General features: G+C 43.5%; 1 protein-coding gene across 6 annotated transcripts in view; it reads right to left on the reverse strand.

Annotated features, from left to right (window-relative positions):
* The window catches only part of ARHGAP8 (Rho GTPase activating protein 8), a 213,396-nt gene that overhangs the window by 61,137 nt on the left and 131,212 nt on the right, over nt 1-21,047 (reverse strand). For 5 of the 6 annotated variants that reach the window (XM_075344216.1, XM_075344213.1, XM_075344214.1 and 2 more), the window contains 2 exons: nt 15,365-15,503; nt 9,740-10,404 (listed from right to left, as the gene is read on the reverse strand). The exons of the other annotated variant lie outside the window; for it this stretch is intronic. In XM_075344216.1, the coding sequence (XP_075200331.1) occupies nt 9,860-10,404; nt 15,365-15,503 (684 nt within the window). In that variant the 3' untranslated portion in view covers nt 9,740-9,859. Of the gene's footprint in view, nt 1-9,739; nt 10,405-15,364; nt 15,504-21,047 lie in introns of those variants that run through there. 6 annotated transcript variants of the gene reach the window in all.

Consider the following 21,047-nt stretch of genomic DNA (forward strand, 5'->3'; position numbering starts at 1 on the left):
ATACATCACCAAGCACAATGCCGAGCCGTACATCACCAAGCACAATGCCGAGCCATACATCACCAAGCACAATGCTGAGCCATACATCACCAAGCACAATGCTGAGCCATACATCACCAAGCACAATGCTGAGCCATACATCACCAAGCACAATGCTGAGCCATACATCACCAAGCACAATGCTGAGCCGGACATCACCAAGCACAATGCTGAGCCATACATCACCAAGCACAATGCTGAGCCATACATCACCAAGCACAATGCCGAGCCGTACATCACCAAGCACAATGCTGAGCCATACATCACCAAGCACAATGCTGAGCCATACATCACCAAGCACAATGCCGAGCCATACATCACCAAGCACAATGCTGAGCCGTACATCACCAAGCACAATGCCGAGCCGTACATCACCAAGCACAATGCTGAGCCGGACATCACCAAGCACAATGCTGAGCCGGACATCACCAAGCACAATGCCGAGCTGTACATCACCAAGCACAATGCTGAGCCATACATCACCAAGCACAATGCCGAGCCATACATCACCAAGCACAATGCTGAGCCGTACATCACCAAGCACAATACTGAGCCATACATCACCAAGCACAATGCCGAGCCGTACATCACCAAGCACAATGCTGAGCCGTACATCACCAAGCACAATGCCGAGCCATACATCACCAAGCACAATGCTGAGCCGTACATCACCAAGCACAATACTGAGCCGTACATCACCAAGCACAATGCCGAGCCATACATCACCAAGCACAATGCCGAGCCGTACATCACCAAGCACAATGCTGAGCCGTACATCACCAAGCACAATGCCAAGCCGTACATCACCAAGCACAATGCTGAGCCGTACATCACCAAGCACAATACTGAGCCAGACATCACCAAGCACAATGCCGAGCCGTACATCACCAAGCACAATGCCGAGCCCTACATCACCAAGCACAATGCCGAGCCATACATCACCAAGCACAATGCTGAGCTGTACATCACCAAGCACAATGCCGAGCCATACATCACCAAGCACAATGCTGAGCTGTACATCACCAAGCACAATGCCGAGCCATACATCACCAAGCACAATGCCGAGCCGTACATTACCAAGCACAATGCCGAGCCATACATCACCAAGCACAATGCCGAGCCGTACATTACCAAGCACAATGCCGAGCCATACATCACCAAGCACAATGCTGAGCCGTACATCACCAAGCACAATGCCGAGCCGTACATCACCAAGCACAATGCCGAGCCGTACATCACCAAACACAATGCTGAGCTGTACATCACCAAGCACAATGCCGAGCCGTACATCACCAAACACAATTCTGAGCCGTACATCACCAAGCACAATGCCGAGGCGTACATCACCAAGCACAATGCCGAGCCGTACATCACCAAGCACAATGCCGAGCCGTACATCACCAAGCACAATGCCGAGCCGTACATCACCAAACACAATGCTGAGCCGTACATCACCAAGCACAATGCCGAGCCGTACATCACCAAGCACAATGCCGAGCTGTACATCACCAAGCACAATGCCGAGCCATACATCACCAAGCACAATGCTGAGCCGTACATCACCAAGCACAATGCTGAGCCGTACATCACCAAGCACAATGCTGAGCCGTACATCACCAAGCACAATGCTAAGCCGTACATCACCAAGTACAATGCCGAGCCGTACATCACCAAACACAATGCTGAGCCGTACGTCACCAAGCACAATGCTGAGCCATACATCACCAAGCACAATGCTGAGCCGTACATCACCAAGCACAATGCTGAGCCGTACATCACCAAGCACAATGCTGAGCCGTACATCACCAAGCACAATGCCGAGCCGTACATCACCAAGCACAATGCTGAGCCGTACATCACCAAGCACAATGCTGAGCCGTACATCACCAAGCACAATGCCATGCCATACATCACCAAGCACAATGCCGAGCCATACATCACCAAGCACAATGCTGAGCCGTACATCACCAAGCACAATGCTGAGCCGTACCTCACCAAACACAATGCTGAGCCATACATCACCAAGCACAATGCTGAGCCGTACATCACCAAGCACAATGCCGAGCCATACATCACCAAGCACAATGCCAAGCCATACATCACCAAGCACAATGCCGAGCCATACATCACCAAGCACAATGCTGAGCCGTACATCACCAAGCACAATGCCGAGCCGTACATCACCAAGCACAATGCTGAGCCATACATCACCAAGCACAATGCTGAGCCATACATCACCAAGCACAATGCCGAGCCATACATCACCAAGCACAATGCCGAGCCGTACATCACCAAGCACAATGCTGAGCCATACATCACCAAGCACAATGCCGAGCCGTACATCACCAAGCACAATGCTGAGCTATACATCACCAAGCACAATGCCGAGCCGTACATCACCAAGCACAATGCTGAGCCATACATCACCAAGCACAATGCCGAGCCATACATCACCAAGCACAATGCTGAGCTGTACATCACCAAGCACAATGCCGAGCCGTACATCACCAAGCACAATGCCGAGCCGTACATCACCAAGCACAATGCCGAGCCATACATCACCAAGCACAATGCCGAGCCGTAGATCACCAAACACAATGCCGAGCCATACATCACCAAGCACAATGCCGAGCCGTACATCACCAAGCACAATGCCGAGCCGTACATCACCAAGCACAATGCTGAGCCATACATCACCAAGCACAATGCTGAGCCGTACATCACCAAGCACAATGCTGAGCCATACATCACCAAGCACAATGCCGAGCCGTACATCATCAAGCACATCACCAAAATTCCCAAAATCTAGTAACGAGCGGGGGCCGTTATATCTGCAGTGGAGCAGACGCCATGTTAATGTGTATGGATGTAGCATGGGAGGTAGGAGAAGCTCCTGGAGGAGGGATGTGGAGGGGGCACATACTTTTACACATTAGTGTGTGCTCTATATTCTGGAGCAGACACCCTTCGATGTATAGCTTTGATTTCTGATCATTCTGAAGATTAGCGCTTCCCCTAATTATTCCGGCCCTGGTGTTGGACGCTCGGTGTCGGCCATTAGCGGAGTCGGTGTGTGGAGGTGTCTGACCCGTCTCCATGCCTCGTGTATAATCAGATATCATCCTCCGGCACACAGAGGCTCGCGCTCCCCCGCTGACATCACACTCGCCCCCGCCGGTGGACGCGCACTTCATGGCGATATCGTGCTCCCGGCTTTTTGCAATCGTAGAGAAAGCTTTGTCCGAAAAAATCCCTCCGAGGATTAAGCTCTGACGGTTCTGCTGATTTGTCAGTTCTGGCGATTCAGACGACTAAATAACAGACACTAAAGTGCAAAAATTCTCAACTCTCGTCCAATATACAGCAATCCATCTCCAGACAGTGCCTGGCCCACCGCTTCTCCGACTTCTTTTGCACATTTGTTTTTTTATTTCTGGCAAAGTTTTTAATTCCATATCAAAAACTATATTCAAAATAAAAATGAGAAATCTTTTAATTTAGGGCTTTTTAAACTTACACTTCCCGTTGTTTCAGGAAAAGTTTTCAGCAGTCTCATTATCATCAGAGGCAGGATTACAATGGCAAGTAACACCTTTATGGACACAAACATTAGCGGCAATGAAGCATGTATTGAAGCATCTAATGAGCGTGTGCAAAGTCCATTGTGAAGGGAAGGGGAGCTGTGCCATTGCTTATTGTGATTGGTGGATCCTGTGTTATCTACTGTATACAAAGGTGATATCACTCATTGTACAGGAGGAGGTGAGCTGTGATATCACCTATTGTGATTGGTGGATCCTATGTTATCTACTGTATATAGAGCTGTTATTAATCATTGTACAGGAGGGGGAGGTGAGCTGTGATATCACCTATTGTGATTGGTGGATCCTGTGTTATCTACTGTATATAGAGCTGTTATTAATCATTGTACAGGAGGAGGAGGTGAGCTGTGATATCACCTATTGTGATTGGTGGATCCTGTGTAATCTACTGTATATAGAGCTGTTATTAATCATTGTACAGGAGGGGGAGGTGAGCTGTAACATGACCTATTGTGAATGCTGAAACCTGTGTTATCTACTGTATATAGAAGCCTTATCAGTCATTGTACAGAAGGAGGAGGTGAGCTGTGACATGACCTATTGGGAATGGTGGATCCTGTGTTATCTATTGTATATAGAGTGTATGATCTGTCATTGTACAGGAGTAGGTGAGCTGTGATACCATCTATTATGAATGTTGGATTCTGTGTTGTCATTGTACAGGAGGAGGAGGTGAGCCTTGATACCATTCTGTGTTATCTACTGTATAAAGAGATGTTATCAGTCATTGTATAGGAGGAGGTGAGCTGTGACATCACCTATTATGAATGGAGGTGGAGGAGGTGAGCTGTGACATCACTTTTTGTGAAAGGTGGATCCTGTGTTATCTATTGTATCTATAACAGGGGCGGACATGTCATTGGTCCAACCAGGGACCAAGAGGTACCGACCAGATTCCCACCTCCAAAGCAGGTGGAATTATGCATTATGATGAGTTATTGGACTAGAAATAGCCCTTATATTATTCTTGCATAGTGGTCATCTTCTGTCTGTGTCCACTAGTGGTATATAAGAGGTGTTATCAGTCATTGTACAGGAGGAGGAGGAGGTGAGCTGTGACATCACCTTTTGTGTAGGGTGGATCCTGTGCAATCTATCAAATATTGAGGTGTTAGGAGGAGGAGGTGATCTATGATATCACCTATTGTGAATGGTGGATCCTGAGTTATCAACTGTGTATAGAGGTGTTACCTGTTATTGTAATCCTACCTCTGATGTCACAGCCAACCTTCTTTCACAATGACCTCTGCACATGCTTATTAGATACATCAATACAATAGTTAGGGTCAGAATCTGGTTATTTGTGGCTAATGTACATGTGCATTTTTAAAAAAAAATAAATAAATAAAAAATGGAAATTAATGTCTAAACCTGCCACAGTGAAGAATGCAAGATTTCTATTTTTTATTTTTTGAAGAAAAAAAAAGAAAAAATTCTGATATCGAAAAATAAACCATTGTAAAAACAAATAAAGAAAAAAAAATCACAAAACAATAACATAAAAATGTGACTCAATCGGCTGTGACACATTCCCTTTAATTAAAGGAGCCGTCTCTGGCGGAATGTGAGGGCTGCGCTCTGTGGCGCCTCCTTTCTGTAAGTTGAAGAACTGGGGCGTGTGTTGGACAAATGGAAGCAGATTTTTCATTGCGTCGACTGACTAAATTATAGTCAGCAATCTACATGTGTATGTGTGATGTCACTGTGAAGGATTGATGACATCACTGGATGTGATATAGCTAAAATGAAGCAAAGCTGCAGTGTAAAGTAAAGGGGAAAAAGTACACTGATGAAGGTTCTAATCCAGTAGACACCAGCAAAGAGAATAATATGGTTCTTTATGTTATTTTATAAACTTTGGTGCCTTTTTTTCCCCAACAGACAGCTGCATTACATACCATCTTCTCCTGCTTGCTGCAGATTAAGTGGGCGGGGATCTGAAACAAGTCAGTGCGGTGCAAGGAGGCAGTCTACTGTATAGCAGATAGAAATTCCTGTGGCCAGTTGTGTCTATGTAACTACATAGAGAGAATTGTATGCCGCTACTATATCGTGTTAGGCTTAGCTGATTATTGGGGATTTATTAACGTGCAACAGAGGTAGGAAAGCCTAGTCTTTTTTCTTCTGTGGCTGGTAAAAGGGATTTACTCCATATTTTCCCTCCTTGTTTTGTGGATCTTGAAGTTTCTACTTCCTATTTTGTGAATCTAATAATGTTTTGTATATCTGGGGGTCTCTACTTCCTGTTTTGAAAATCTTGTAGAGTCCACTTCCTGTTTTGAGTTTGTATTAACTGTTTTGTTTTGCATTCTACTTCCTGTCTTGGGAGTTTCTACTTCCTACTTTGTGACTCTTGGAAATTCTACTTCCTGCTTTGGGAGTTTCTACTTCCTACGTTGTGAATCTTGGAAGTTCTACTTCCTGCTTTGGGAGTTTTTACTTCCTACTGTGTGAATCTTGGAGATTCTACTTCCTGTTTTGGCAGTTTCTACTTCCTACTTTGTGAATCTTGGAAATTCTACTTCCTGTTTTGGCAGTTTCTACTTCCTACTTTGTGAATCTTGGAAATTCTACTACCCACTTTGTGACTCTTGGAGATTCTTCCTATTTTTGGAGTTTCTACATCCTACTTTGTGAATCTTGAAGATTCTACTTCCTGTTTTATGAATATTGAGTTTTCTACTCCGGTAAATCTGGCAGATTCCAATTCTTCTTTTGGAAGTTTTCAATTCTTATTTTATTATTCTGAGAGGTTATACTGGTAGATTTCACTTTCTGTTTTGGGAGTTTTGTGAATCTGGAACTTTTTACTTTATGTTTTGTCAAGTTTCTACTTCCCATTTTGTGAAACTGGGAGATCCTACTTCATGATTTCTAAAAACTTCTTCCTGTTTTGTTTTGATGATTATTAAGTGGGCTTTACACGCAATGACATCGCTAACGAGATGTCGTTGGGGGTCACAGAATTTGCGACACACATCCGGCCTCGTTAACGTCGTTGTGTGTGACACCGCAGGAACGACCGGTAACGATCAAAAATACTCACATTATCGTTGATTGTTGTCCAGTCGTTCCTATCCCGATTATCGTTGCTGCTGCAGGACGCAGGTTGTTCGTCGTTCCTGCGGCAGCACACATCACTACGTGTGACAACGCAGGAACGAGGAACATCACCGTACCTGCGGCCGCCCGCAATGAGGAAGGAAGAAGGTGGGTGGGATGTTCGTCCCGCTCATTTCCGCCCCTCCGCTTCTATTGGGTGGCCGCTTAGTGACGCAGCACAAACCGCCCCCTTAGAAAGGAGGCGGTTCGCCGGACACAGGGACGTCGGTAGGCAGGTAAGTCCGTGTGACGGGTGCTAGCGCTGTTGTGCGCCACAAGCAGCGATTTGCCCGTGACGCACAACCGACAGGGGCGGGTATGCACACTAGCGATATCACTGCGTGCAAAGCCCGCTTAAGAGTTTCCACTTTCAGTTTTGTGAGACTTGGAGTTCCTACTTCCTGTTTTGTTAATCTGGTAATTTCACTTCCTGTTTTATAAATCTTTTAATTTCTACTTCCTGTTTCGGGAATCTCAAGAGTTTCTACTTCCTGTTTTGGGAATCTCAAGAGTTTCTACTTCCTGTTTTGTTAATCTGGTAATTTCACTTCCTGTTTTATAAATCTTTTAATTTCTACTTCCTGTTTCGGGAATCTCAAGAGTTTCTACTTCCTGTTTTGGGAATCTCAAGAGTTTCTACTTCCTGTTTTGTTAATCTGGTAGATTTCACTTCTTGTTTTACGAATCTTGGAATTTCTACTTCCTGTTTTGGGAATCTTGAGTTTCTGCTTCCTCTTTTGTTAATCTGGTAGATTTCACTTCGTGTTTTGGGAATTTCTACTTCCTATTTTGTGAGTCTAGGCGTTCCTACTTTATCATATCCAAAAACTCCTTCGTTTTTTATGAATCTTGGACTTTCTAATTTCTGTTTTATGAATCTAAAGGCCCCGTTACATGCTACGATTTATCTGACGATCTCAGTAGCGACGTGACACGCCCAGATCGTTGTTACGACTACATATAGGCACATAGGTCGTTTTGTAGCGGTCACATGTACCCATCTCACAAACGACGCTAAATCGTTCAGCGATATATTGTTTGACCAAGGCGGTCGTGTGGATGTTGTTCGTCGTTGGCAGGTGTCAAACGTACCAATATGTCTGCTACTTTCCAAACGACGATCAACCATTTTCAACATATTTGCGATCGTTCAGAGTCACTCGTAGGTGTCACACGCAACGACGTCGCTAACAATGCCGGATGTGCGTCACGAAATCCGTGACCCCGATGACATATCGTCAGATAAATCATAGCGTGTAAAGCGGCCTTTAGAGTTTTCACTTCCAGTTTTCTGAAACTTAGAGTTTCTACTTCCTGTTTTATAAAGCTTGAAATTTCTACTTCCTGTTCTGGTAATCTGAGTTTCTACTTCCTGTTCTATAAAGCTTGAAATTTCTACTTCCTGTTCTGGTAATCTGAGTTTCTACTTCCTGTTTTGTGAATCTGGTAGACTTCACTTCTTGTTTTATGAATCTTTTAATTTCTACTTTTTCTTTTGGGAATCTTAGAGTTTCTACTTCCTGTTTTGGGAATCTAGTAGATTTCACTTTGTGTATTGTGAGTTTCCACTTCCTATTTTGTGAATCTGAGAGATACTACTCCATGATTTCTAAAAACCTCTTACTGTTCTGTGAATCTTGGAATTTCTAATTTCAGTTTTTTGAATCTTAGAGTTTTCACTTACAGTTTTGTGAAATGTGGAGTTTCTACTTCCTGTTTAATAATCTGGTAGAATTTGCTTCCTGTTTTATAAATCCTGAAATTTCCACTTCCTGATTTGGAAAGCTGAGAGTTTCTACTTCCTGTTTTGTTAAACTGGTAGACTTCACTTTTTTTTTTTATGAATCTTTTAATTTCTACTTCCTGTTTTGGGAATCTGGTAGATTTCACTTTGTGTATTGTGAGTTTCCACTTCCTATTTTGTGAATCTTGAAGATTCTACTCCATGATTTTTAAAAATTTCTTCCTGTTTGATAAATCTGGTAGATTTCACTTCGTGTTTTGGGAATTTCTACTTCCTATTTCGTGAGTCTAGGCGTTCCTACTTTATCATTTCCAAAAACTTCTTCGTTTTTTATGAATCTTGGAAATTCTAATTTCTGTTTTTTAAATCTTAGAGTTTCCATTTCCAGTTTTGGTGGGACTTGGAGTTTCTACTTCCTATTTTGTTAATCTGGTAGATTTCACTTCCTGTTTTATAAATATTGAAATGTCTACTTCTTGTTTTGGGAATCTGAGAGTTTCTACTTCCCGTTTTGTTAATCCAGTAGACTTCACTTATTGTTTTATGAATCTTTTAATTTCTACTTTCTCTTTTATAAATCTTACAGTTTACACTTCTTGGAGTTTCTGCTTCTGGTTTGGTAATCTGATAGATTTCACTTTCTGTTTTATCAATCTTGAAATTTCTACTTCCTGTTTTGGGAATCGGAGAGTTTCTACTTCCTGTTTTATTAATCTGGTAGATTTTACTTCCTGTATTGTTAGTTTCTGCTTCCTGTTTTGGGAATTTGAGTTTCTACTTCCTGTTTTCGAAATCTGGTAGATTTCACTTCCTGTATTGAGAGTTTCTACTTCCTGTTTTGGAAATCTGGTATATTTCACTTCCTGTATTGGGAGTTTCTACTTCCTGTTTTGGAAATCTGGTAGATTTCACTTCCTGTATTGGCAGTTTCTACTTCCTATTTTGTGAATCTGGGAGTCTCTACTTCATTATTTCTAAAAACTTCTTCATGTTTTATGAATTTTGAATTTTCTCATTTCTGTTTTATGAATTTTAGAGTTTTGTCTTCCTGTTTTGCGAATCTGGTAAGTTGATAGGTTTCACTTCCTGTATTGGGAGCTTCTACTTCCTATGTGGCAATCTGGGATTTCCTACTTTTTGATTCCTAAAAGTTAGCTTCCATTTCTTGTTTTGTAAATCTAGACTATCATTCATCATCTGTAATCAGCAATTTTTCATAACGAAACACTCAATAACTAAAACTGAACCAGAAATTCATCATACATTTAATTAGATCCCCCCCCAAAAATGTAGAAATCAACGCTCAATGGAAACCTAAAGCCCATAATAAGTCCAAAGTAAAAAGAAAATAGAAACAAAAAAACTATGATTATTATACAAGACTTTGTCGCCCAACGTCCATAGTGTATCCTGAAGATTTGGCACAACCTCTTCCGAAATCGATGAAAATTCCTTCAGAGTCCGAGTCTATGGATTCTAAGATCTGGTCAACAATGGTCTCTGGACTGGAAGATGGGGCAGGAATCAAAGTAGAGTCTCTGGACAAGTCCTCCCGCGAGCTCTGGCTGTGGTACAGTCCTTGTTGAGGTTCACTGTTGTTGTGCATTGATGGAAATTGTCCGTTGCCCATGGCGGGGTGCTCCAGCTCACCTGGGGCTTGTGGTTTGCTGGTGGACATTGAGAGTTTGGAGCTAGAGTCCAGGATGGTGGTCAGGTTGGAGTATCCCTGGATTTCTAGAAGTGAGGTCATCTCAGATACCGAGTGTCTTCTGATTCCAGTGCCATTGGTTGCCAGGTTTTCCATTTCATACTCCGCTACCGGGGTCAGCAACGGATTGTTGTAGCTCTTGGATCTCACTACCGGATTCTTCGTGATCATCTCTCCAGATTTTGGACATCGTCTGAATATACGTTTTTCTGTAAAAAGCACAAAAACCTCAAATTAACAATTTTACAACCACAAAAAACACTTAAATTGTTACTTGTCAACTCAGGAGAACATCTGTGTTCCTCCCTCTCCATAGAATCTTATAAGCACCAACTGTCATCTCCTATCTCAGTAATGTCTGTGTCGGCCTCTAGCTCCTCCCTTCTCCATAGAATCTTATAAGCACCAACTGTCCTCTCCTATCTCAGTAATGTCTGTGTCGGCCTCTAGCTCCTCCCCCTCTCCATAGAATCTTATAAGCACCAACTGTCCTCTCCTATCTCAGTAATGTCTGTGTCGGCCTCTAGCTCCTCCCCCTCCATAGAATCTTATAAGCACCAACTGTCATCTCCAATCTCAGCAATGTCTGTCTCTAGCTCCTCCCCTCTCCATAGAATCTTATAAGCACCAACTGTCCTCTCCTATCTCAGTAATGTCTGTGTCGGCCTCTAGCTCCTCCCTTCTCCATAGAATCTTATAAGCACCAACTGTCCTCTCCTATCTCAGTAATGTCTGTGTCGGCCTCTAGCTCCTCCCTTCTCCATAGAATCTTATAAGCACCAACTGTCCTCTCCTATCTCAGTAATGTCTGTGTCGGCCTCTAGCTCCTCCCCCTCCATAGAATCTTATAAGCACCAACTGTCATCTCCTATCTCAGCAATGTCTGTCTCTAGCTCCTCCTCCTCTCCATAGAACCTTATAAACACCAACTGTAATTTCCTATCTCAGTAATGTCAGTGTCGGCCTCTAGCTCCTCCCCTCTCCATAGAACTTTATAAGCACCAACTGTCCTCTTCTATCTCAGTAATGTCTGTGTCGGCCTCTAGCTCCTCCCTCTCCATAGAATCTTATAAACACCAACTGTAATTTCCTATATCAGTAATGTCTGTGTCGGCCTCTAGCTCCTCCCCTCTCCATAGAACTTTATAAGCACCAACTGCCCTCTCCTATCTCAGTAATGTCAGTGTCAGCCTATAGCTCCTTCCCCTCTCCATAGAACTTTATAAGCACCAACTGTCGTCTCCTATCTCAGTAATGTCTGTGTTGGCCTCTAGCTCCTCCCCTCTCCATAGAACTTTATAAGCACCAACTGTCCTCTCCTATCTCAGTAATGTCTGTGTTGGCCTCTAGCTCCTCCCCTCTCCATAGAATCTCATAAGCACCAACTGCCATCTCCTATCTTAGTAATGGGAAAATCTGTCTTTACTGAATACAGGTTTTGTGTCACACAAAGTTATGCACAAACGTTACACACTGTCATGGCGCCATTGAACTCTGTTCAGATTGCAGATTCTAACACTACGCCCGATGGTTTCTCTGGTGTCTGGGATCAACACAGGCAGACTCAGGCGTCGACCTGCTGTGTGCTGATTCATAGGCTGGCTAGCGAGAGTTAATCTTCGCTGGTCTGCTTGCTCCTTTAGGGTATATACGCACATTGCATTGAACGCACCCTCTAAAACTGTAAACACTGGGTTTGTAAAAAAAAAAAATGCATCTAAAACGCATGCATTTTGGATGCATTTTGCATACGTTTTGGATGCATTTTGCATGCGTTTTGGATGCATTTTTGTCAGTGCAGTCCCCCGGCAATTGAGCTCTGCTACATGCCCGCTGACAGCAGACACAGACAGAGTAGCGCGATGAGAATGAACTCGGATGAACTTCACCCGACTTCATTGTCATACCGCGGCTCTGTCTGGGTGTCGCGTCCTGATTAGCGGTCACGCGTGAAGGACTCACCGGTATCCCCTGAGTGACTGAAGTGAGCAGCGCGATCAGCGGTGCCGTCACTCAGGTTACCCGCGGCCAGCTGGAGTCCTCCACCCGAGACCGCAACTCACCTGTGACATCATCGCTGATCGCACAGCTCACTTCAGTCACTCGGGCGACTTGCTGTAACAGTTGGAGGATCCAGCGGTGGCCGCGGGTAACCTGAGTGATGTCATCGCTGATCGCGCAGCTCACTTCAGTCACTCGGGCGACTTGCTGTCACAGTTGGAGGATCCAGCGGTGGCCGCGCGGGGTAACCTGAGTGATGTCATCGCTGATCGTGCGGCTCACTTCAGTTGCTACGTGGAGCTGACAGAGAGCGGTCTGGTCTGTGACTGCTCCTGTCAGCTTCATGTAGCAGAGCTAAGAGCGTTGTGGGACCTCATGTGGATTACGCCGGACCTGGATGGGTATTTGGGGGTTAATAAAGTGGTGAAAAAGGGTGGGGTTTTTTTGTCTTTTATTCCAAATAAAGGTTTTTTTCGGGTGTATGTGTTTATTTTCTTTAACTTACAGGTTAATCATGGAAGGTATCTCGGGGAGACGCCTGCCATGATTAACCTAGGACTTAGTCGCAGCTATGGGCTGCCATTAACTCATTATTACCCCGATTGCCACCGCACCAAAGCAATTCGGGATGAGTCAGGTAGAGTCCCGGGACTGTCGCATCTAATGTATGCGGCAATTCTGGGCGGCTGTTGGCTGATATTGTTAGGCTGGGGGGCTCCCCATAACGAGGAGCTCCCCATCCTGAGAATACCAGCCTGCAGCCGTGTGGCTTTACCCTGGCTGCTATCAAAATTGAGGGGGACCACACGTCGTTTTTTTTTATATTTATTTAGGTTACTGCAAGATATAGACCCGCCCACCGGCGGCTGTGATTGGTTGCAGTGAGACAGCTGTCACTCAGAGTGGGGGCGTGTCTGACTGCAACCAATCATAGGCGCCGGTGGGCGGGGGAAGCAGAGAATACGAGATGGAATAATGAGTGGCCGGCATTTTCAAAAGAGGTAAAGCCGCCGGAGCTTTGTGACAGCCGTGCAGCGCCACGCCCGTGATCGGTGAGTATGAGAGAGGCGGGAGAGACCGACCGACGGACAGAGAGAGGGACAGACAGAGAGAGACAGACAGAGCGACCAACTGACAGAGAAAGAGACCGACTGACAGAGAAAGAGACCGACAGACAGAGGGAGACTGAAAACACCTGCGTTTTGCTTGTCAAAAAAGCACGCGGAACGCAACGAAAATGCAGTCCAAGTGCATTTTGGTTGCGTTCTGACCCACATCATTGATTTCAATGGGTGGAGAACGCAGCTACAACGCACAAAAGAAGTGACATGCTGCTTTTGCTTCCACAGCGATTTTTGACATCCAAAACGCTGCGTTTAAAAACACAGCGTGCGCATTGAATTTTCCGACTTCTCATAGACTTTGCTGGGGAAGCTGAACGCATGCAATTTGGCACTGAAAACGCTGCAGTTCAAAACGCAGCGTTAACGCGGGAAAAAACGCAACGTGTGCACATAGCCTTAATCACATGTTCTGGGGAAGCCTATCACATCTGCTCCGCTCCTAGTTATACTGGCGGAATCCTTCCACCCATGCCAGCTATAGTTTATTATGTGTTGTATTGTGATGTGTGGTGTCTGAGACTCTCTTGCGAAAGTTGTGTTTAGTGCTGCTTTTAGCTTGGAACAGTTGTGGAGTTTACCTCTGTTGTTTTGCACTTCCTTACTGCTTCCTATTGCATCTGCTCCCCTCTTATTTATACTGGCAGAATCTTTCCATCCATGCCAGCTATAGTTTATTCTGTGTTGGAATGTGAGGTGTGGTGTCTCAGACTCTTTGGCAAAAGTTGTGTTTAGTGCCAATTTTAGCTTGTAGCAGTTGTAGAGTGTACCCCTGTTGTTTTTCACTTCCTTACTGCTTCCTATTGCATCTGCTCCCCTCCTATTTATGCTGGTGGAACCCTTTCAACCGTGCCAGCTATAGTTTATTCTGTGTTGGATTGTGAGGTGTGGTGTCTGAGACTCTATCTGGTGAAAGTTGTGTTTAGCTGTGCTTTTTGCTTAGAGCAGTTGTAGAGTTTACCCCTGTTGTTTTGTACTTCCTTACTGCTTCCTATTGCATCTGCTCCCCTCTTATTTATGCTGGTGGAATCTTTCCACCCATGCCAGCTATAGTTTATTCTGTGTTGGTCTGTGAAGTGTGGTGTCCGAGACTCCATATGTGGTGAAAGTTGTGTTTAGCTGTGCTTTCTGCTTGGTGCGGTTGTGGAGTTTACCCCTGTTGTTTTGTACTTCCTTCCTCCTCTTGTTTTTCTCCTGAATCTCTTATTGTCTGTACCTTTGTGTGGCAAAGTTTTGGTTCTTCCCTTGACTGTCTTTATCTGTGGTTTCAATACACTCCTGTGCTGTCCCTCCCTGGGGGGAGGGGGGATTAGATCAAGACTGGTCAAAAGCAGGGCCAGGAATGAGACTCTGGCCTCTCCACCACTGGGAGTATTCTTGAGAATAGGGATAGCATAGCATCCCCTAGTTTGAGGGACAGCTTAAGAGCCCCAGTTCCCCTCTATCCCATAGTCATCATGACAGTTTTACTTAGGAATTGAGAATGAAAGATCAGTACGGGAGGAGAAACAACAATTACACTTTAAGTCAGGAAAGGTCATTGAAAGGCGTGTATACTTTTGCAAAAATGATGCAATTTGATGAAAAATGACTGTTTTCTGTACACAGCTCCAATGCAGACCTATGTACCTTCAATTTCCAAACCTAAAAACCCCCTCTACAGGTCGTTACTCCCTTTTGTTACTATTTATGAAAACTTATCAAGGCCTTTAACCATGGAGTTATATAGGTTTGCATAGGAGCTGTATAAACAAAACTTTCGGAGATATTTTTTTTAACAACTTTTGCAATGTTGCTTAATTTTATTTATTTTTTTAAATAAAAAAAAATTGGAAAAATTGATATATTTGCAGCTTGTGATTTTGGCTTATTTTAGGCACTGGGCTGCAACTTCTATACCCACTGAAAGCAAGAAATTAGAGTTATTGTGTAATTACCCATAATGGCCACCGGGTGGCAGCAAATACCAAGTTACAGAACTACGCAAAGGCAACTATTGACTATAGAGGGCCAACTATTAACTATTAAGTACAAAATCGACTCATACCCAAGATACAGGAGGAGTGTGTGAATGGAGCGTCGCTAGAGTACAGCCCGTACGTGCCAAGGTATGGAGAGACCACCTTCTGGATGAGCGATTCCAGGTTCAGATATTCCTCCGATACACCCTTCGACTCATGGACACCCTTGAAAATGGAAAGCAAAAAGGATCAGAGTCAAACGGTATATTTCAGAATCACCATCCGCAATGTAATAATCCTTACAGGCTTGAATACGCAACTACAATTAGTAAATGTCCCTATGATAACACTGGACAAGAAGAGTTGTCATAGGGATTTGGACACTACCGGTTTAAGAACTGATTTTCCCCAGAGAAAGAAAAAAAAAAAACAATGTAAAAAATGTCTGATCCTTCTGCTTTCAAAATACTGCAGTGCTTAAATTAAATCCCCGGCTAATTCAGAAGCTATTTCTATGGTAATCCTGCCTTGTGATTGCTGTGTAATTAAGAGATAGGGTCAATAAGAAAAAAAAAAAAGTTACAGTACTTTTCCATTAACGTGTAGACAGCTTACTGTTGTCTACAATAAAAAAAGTTAAGACATTTAAAGAGTTAATCCCAACATATCCAAATGATCCCCCAAAAAGGGGCTCTGCAGTGTCCCTTTAGAGAGGCGCATGTGGCCACCCTACTTATCATTTCGAAGGGTATTTCAGAGCTAGTGGTCAGACCCTCACCGAACCATGATATTCATATTTATCTTAAAAAATACTTTATCTGCTTAGGTTTCAGTCATAGGGGCGGCGCTGTTGCTGGGTTCAGTCACTGTCACTCAAGTTCAGGCACAATTCTTTTTCTAACTTGGTCACACCCCACCACCAATTCTCCTCTGCGAAGCGCCGTCCATTACGGTCACATTTTCGTGACATCAGCACAGGTGTACCACCACTTCTCTACTGATCACCACAGGTCCATTACCACCACTTTTCTTCTGAGCTCAGCCCATTACGGTCACAACGTCGTGACATCACCTCTGGTCTCCAACCACTTCTCCTCTGCTGATCAGCACAGGTCCCTTACCATTACGGTCACAAGGTCATAACATCACCACAGGTGTACCACCACTTCTCTGCTGGTCCCCACAGGTCCTTTACCACCACTTCTCTGCTAAGCTCCGCCCATTACAGCCACAAGGTTGTGACATCAGCACATGTCTACCACCACTTCGCCTCTGCTGACCCCCAACAGGTCCTTTACCACCACTTCTCTTCTGAGCTCAGCCCATTATGGTCACAAGGTCGTGACATCACCTCTGGTCTCCAACCACTTCTCCAACCACTTCTCCTCTGCTGATCACCACAGGTCCCTTACCATTACGGTCACAAGGTCATAACATCACCACAGGTGTACCACCACTTCTCTGTTGAGCTCTGTCGATTACAGTTATGAGGTTGTGACATCAGCACAGGTCTACCACCACTCCTCCTTTGCTGATCACCACAGGTCTTTTACCACCACTTCTCTTTCAAACTCTGCCCATTATGGTCACAAGGTCGTGACATCACCACTGGTTTCCAACCACTTCTCTACTGATCACCACAGGTCCTTTACCACCACTTCTCTTCTGAGCTCTGCCCATTACGGTCACAAGGTTGTGACATCACCACTGGTCTACAACCACTTCTCCTCTGCTGATCACCACAGGTCCTTTACCACCACTACTCTTCTGAGCTCAGCCCATTACGGTCACAAGGTTGTGACATCACCACTGGTCTACGACCACTTCTCCTATGCTGATTCCCACAGGTTCTTTACCACTACTTTTCTGCTGAGCTCCGCCCATTACGGCCACAAGGTTGTGACATCAGCACAGGTCTACAACCTGTTCTCCTCTGCTGACCCCCAACAGGTCCTTTATCACCACTTCTCTTCTGAGCTCTGCCCATTACGGTCACAAGGTCGTGACATCACCACTGGTCTCCAACCACTTTTTCTCTGCTGATGACCACAGGTCCTTTACCACCACTTCTCTGCTGAGCTCCACCCATTACGATCATAAGGTCGTGATATCACCACAGGCCTACCACCACTTCTCCTCTGCTGATCACCACAGGTCCTTTACCACCACTTCTCTTCTGAGCTCTGCCCATTACGGTCACAAGGTCGTGACATCACCACTGGTCTCCAACCACTTTTTCTCTGCTGATGACCACAGGTCCTTTACCACCACTTCTCTGCTGAGCTCCACCCATTACGATCATAAGGTCGTGATATCACCACAGGCCTACCACCACTTCTCCTCTGCTGATCACCACAGGTCCTTTACCACCACTTCTCTTCTGAGCTCTGCTCATTACGGTCACAAGGTTGTCACATCACCACAGGTCTTTCAACACCACTTCTCTGTTTATCTCCAGAGCTCAGCATTACAGAAGTGGTGCTGAAGGACCAGTGGTGATGTCACGGCCATGTGACCGTAATAGTGGAGCTCAGCAGAGAAGTGGTGGAGAAGGACCAGTGGTGATGTCACGGCCATGTGACCGTAATAGTGGAGCTCAGCAAAAAAGTGGTGGAGAAGGACCTATGGTGATGTCATGACTATGTGATCGTAATAGGTGGAGTTCAGCAGAAAAGTGGTGGTAAAGGACCTGTGATGATGTCCCAACCATGTGACCGTAAAGGGCAGAGCTCAGCAGAAAAGTGGTGGCGAAGGACCTGTGGTGTAACCAATAACAATGCTGGGGGCGTGACTAGGTTAAAAAAAGAATAGTGCCTGAACCTTATTGACAATGACTGAATTCAGCAAAAGCGCCGCCCCTATGACTGAAACCTAATGTATGTACTGCTTTCACGTAAGCATATAAAGTCTATTTTTAAGGTAAATACATGAAATTTTTTAAGGAATCACAATAATGGATTTTTTATGACTATTACAATCGGAAGCTGGATAACCTTTCCATCTTCAACATTCTACTTGGACGCCATGCCATAGCGTGATTTCGGGCTTCCCCTGTGTTTGGATGAATTTACCAAAGTGAATTGTTTTTCTTTTGTTGCACATTTTAAGTCTTTTTGACATGCTTGATAAATGTAGAGCACAGTATCTCAATTTGTGAACATTACCTTTTATGTTGTCACTAAAAAGACTAATTTACAGGCAAGAAAGGCTACTATAGCTATTTACAATAGAGAAAGAACAATTCTCTTTTTTTTATCTTAATGTGCTGCAGAGACCGGTTAATACAGAAAATCAATGGTAGGGGTTGTGTGTGAACCCATGGCGGTTCCTAAAATAGGTTTAAAGCACTCAAATTCTTTTCTCACTTCTTATAGATTTTCAACACACATATTTATAGAAATATACCAAACTGTTACACCCAATTCTCTTAGATTTTCAATAAACATTTATAGAAATATACCCAACTCTTACACCCAATTCTTCAGGTAGCATCAGCATATTCCATAGCACTATATATATAAAAAATGTATACACTCATATCAGTTTTTGTTCCTAGTTGAGTGCAATAATCATGTAATTTATGTTGATAGTCTACTTTAGAGCTGTATTACAACTTTGCTCCTGCTGATGGAGAGAGCAGTAATATTGTGCAGTAATATTGTGCCATATGGCAGTATATGGAGTGCCAACTGTTCTGTAATAGACACCAGATGGACTATGTGTGCATATATTCAGGTTTTATGTGTATGGTTCTGCAATTGAATATAAAATAGCTTCTTTTAGTGCAGAACATAAGGGGTTACTGTCATGTATACCAGTAGCAGAACATGGCTAGAAGGAGAATTTGTATAGTGGCCCACATTTTAGAGATGTTTTTGGCTAAGGAACACTATAGAACTATACATATCATCAAAGACCCTTTTTTGGACTTCACTCTCTTATGTAACACAAAACCTCCTTACTTTGGATCCGTCCCCACACATGGGATCCATTAAATTCCAGAACATGAACATGTGACTGCTAACAGGAGGGTTTTATGTAACAGTTAGACTCTGTATATACTTCGCTAGGTCCCTTCCTGGAAATTAATGATTTATAATTCCTTGTAGAAACAGTAAATGTATTAAGAAAATCTGCAGCCGTTCTCCTTTTCTATCCTCCTTTAAAGAAATATGTTAGGAAAATGTTTCACACTAATATACTTAGTGGTCTCAATGGACACAGTTGCTATGTAAAGGTATGTGTGATCACTTGCCAAATGGTTCTAGCAAGGGAATGCACAGAAATTACGGGGCCCCCAAAGCAAAACTCACAATGGGATCCAAACCCTCATCTCAAGTTAATTTCATATATATTTGGTTTTGGACAGAATTAAGATTATATAGCTTTATTTTATATTTGTATAAATTAGCTCTGATTTTTTCTTTTGATACATTATATAATTGAACAGATATTGAAGACCTAATGGAACAAAGGTTATCAATATTTCTTTCCTGGACAAACGTTTAACTGCATTAGGAGCTACATGACTATATATTGAGTGAGCATCTCCAAGTTACAAACAGGGGTGACCGTGCATCCCATAGCAGTCCCCTTCCTTCATAATCTATAAGCTAGTAACTTATGTGATAACAACTGATTATGGTTATGGTTGGCCAACATATTAAACTATTTAGCTTTGTTAAGGTAAAAAAATAATGTAAACCTTACTGAATAGTAGACATTCCTGCATACTGCATGTCAGCTCCCAAAGAAGTGAAGGTATCTGAACTTGTAGTACTTGCGAAAAGTCACTAGACATGAAAAAGAACTGCTGTGTTTTGGATCCATGCACTGTGTACTAACTGTGGCGCCAAATATCACCTGACTGGTGTGGGTGTCAGACCCCCATTAAACAGACATTGATGACCTAATGGAAATAAAGGTCATCAATATATCTTTCCTGGACAAACGCTTAACTGCATTAGGAGCTACATGACTATATATTGAGTAAGCATCTTCTTGTTACAAACAGGGATGACCGTGCATCCCATAGCAGTCCCCTTCCTTCATAATCTATAAGCTATTGGTTTATGTGATAACAACTAAGTATGGTTATGGTTGGCCAACATAAATTCAGCATGTTTTTGGGTTAGAGGTATCAAACTATTTAGCTGTGTTAAGGTAAAAAAATAATGTAAACTTTACTGTATAGTAGACATCTGTGGGTACTGCATGTCAGCTCCTAAAGAAGTGAAGGTATCTGAACTTGTAGTACTTGCGAAAAGTCAGTAGACATGCAAAAGAACTGCTGTGTTTTGAATCAATGCACTGTGTACTAACTGTGGCGCAAGATATCACCTGACTAGTGTGGGTGTCAGACCCCCATTAATCAGCCATTGATGACCTAATGGAAATAAAGGTCATCAATATATCTTTCCTGGACAAACGCTTAACTGCATTAGGAGCTACATGACTATATATTGAGTGAGTATCTCCTAGTTACAAACAGGGGTGACCGTGCATCCCATAGCAGTCCCCTTCCTTCATAATCTATAAGCTATTGGTTTATGTGATAACAACTAATTATGGTTATGGTTGGCCAACATAAATTGAGCATGTTTTTGGGTTGGAGGTATCAAACTATTTAGCTGTGTTAAGGTAAAAAAATAATGTAAACTTTACTGTATAGTAGACATCTGTGGGTACTGCATGTCAGCTCCTAAAGAAGTGAGGGTATCTGAACTTGTAGTACTTGCGAAAAGTCAGTAGACATGAAAGAGAACTGCT

This window comes from Anomaloglossus baeobatrachus, chromosome 4 (assembly GCF_048569485.1).
Source record: "Anomaloglossus baeobatrachus isolate aAnoBae1 chromosome 4, aAnoBae1.hap1, whole genome shotgun sequence".
In the NCBI taxonomy this organism is placed as follows: domain Eukaryota; kingdom Metazoa; phylum Chordata; class Amphibia; order Anura; family Aromobatidae; genus Anomaloglossus; species Anomaloglossus baeobatrachus.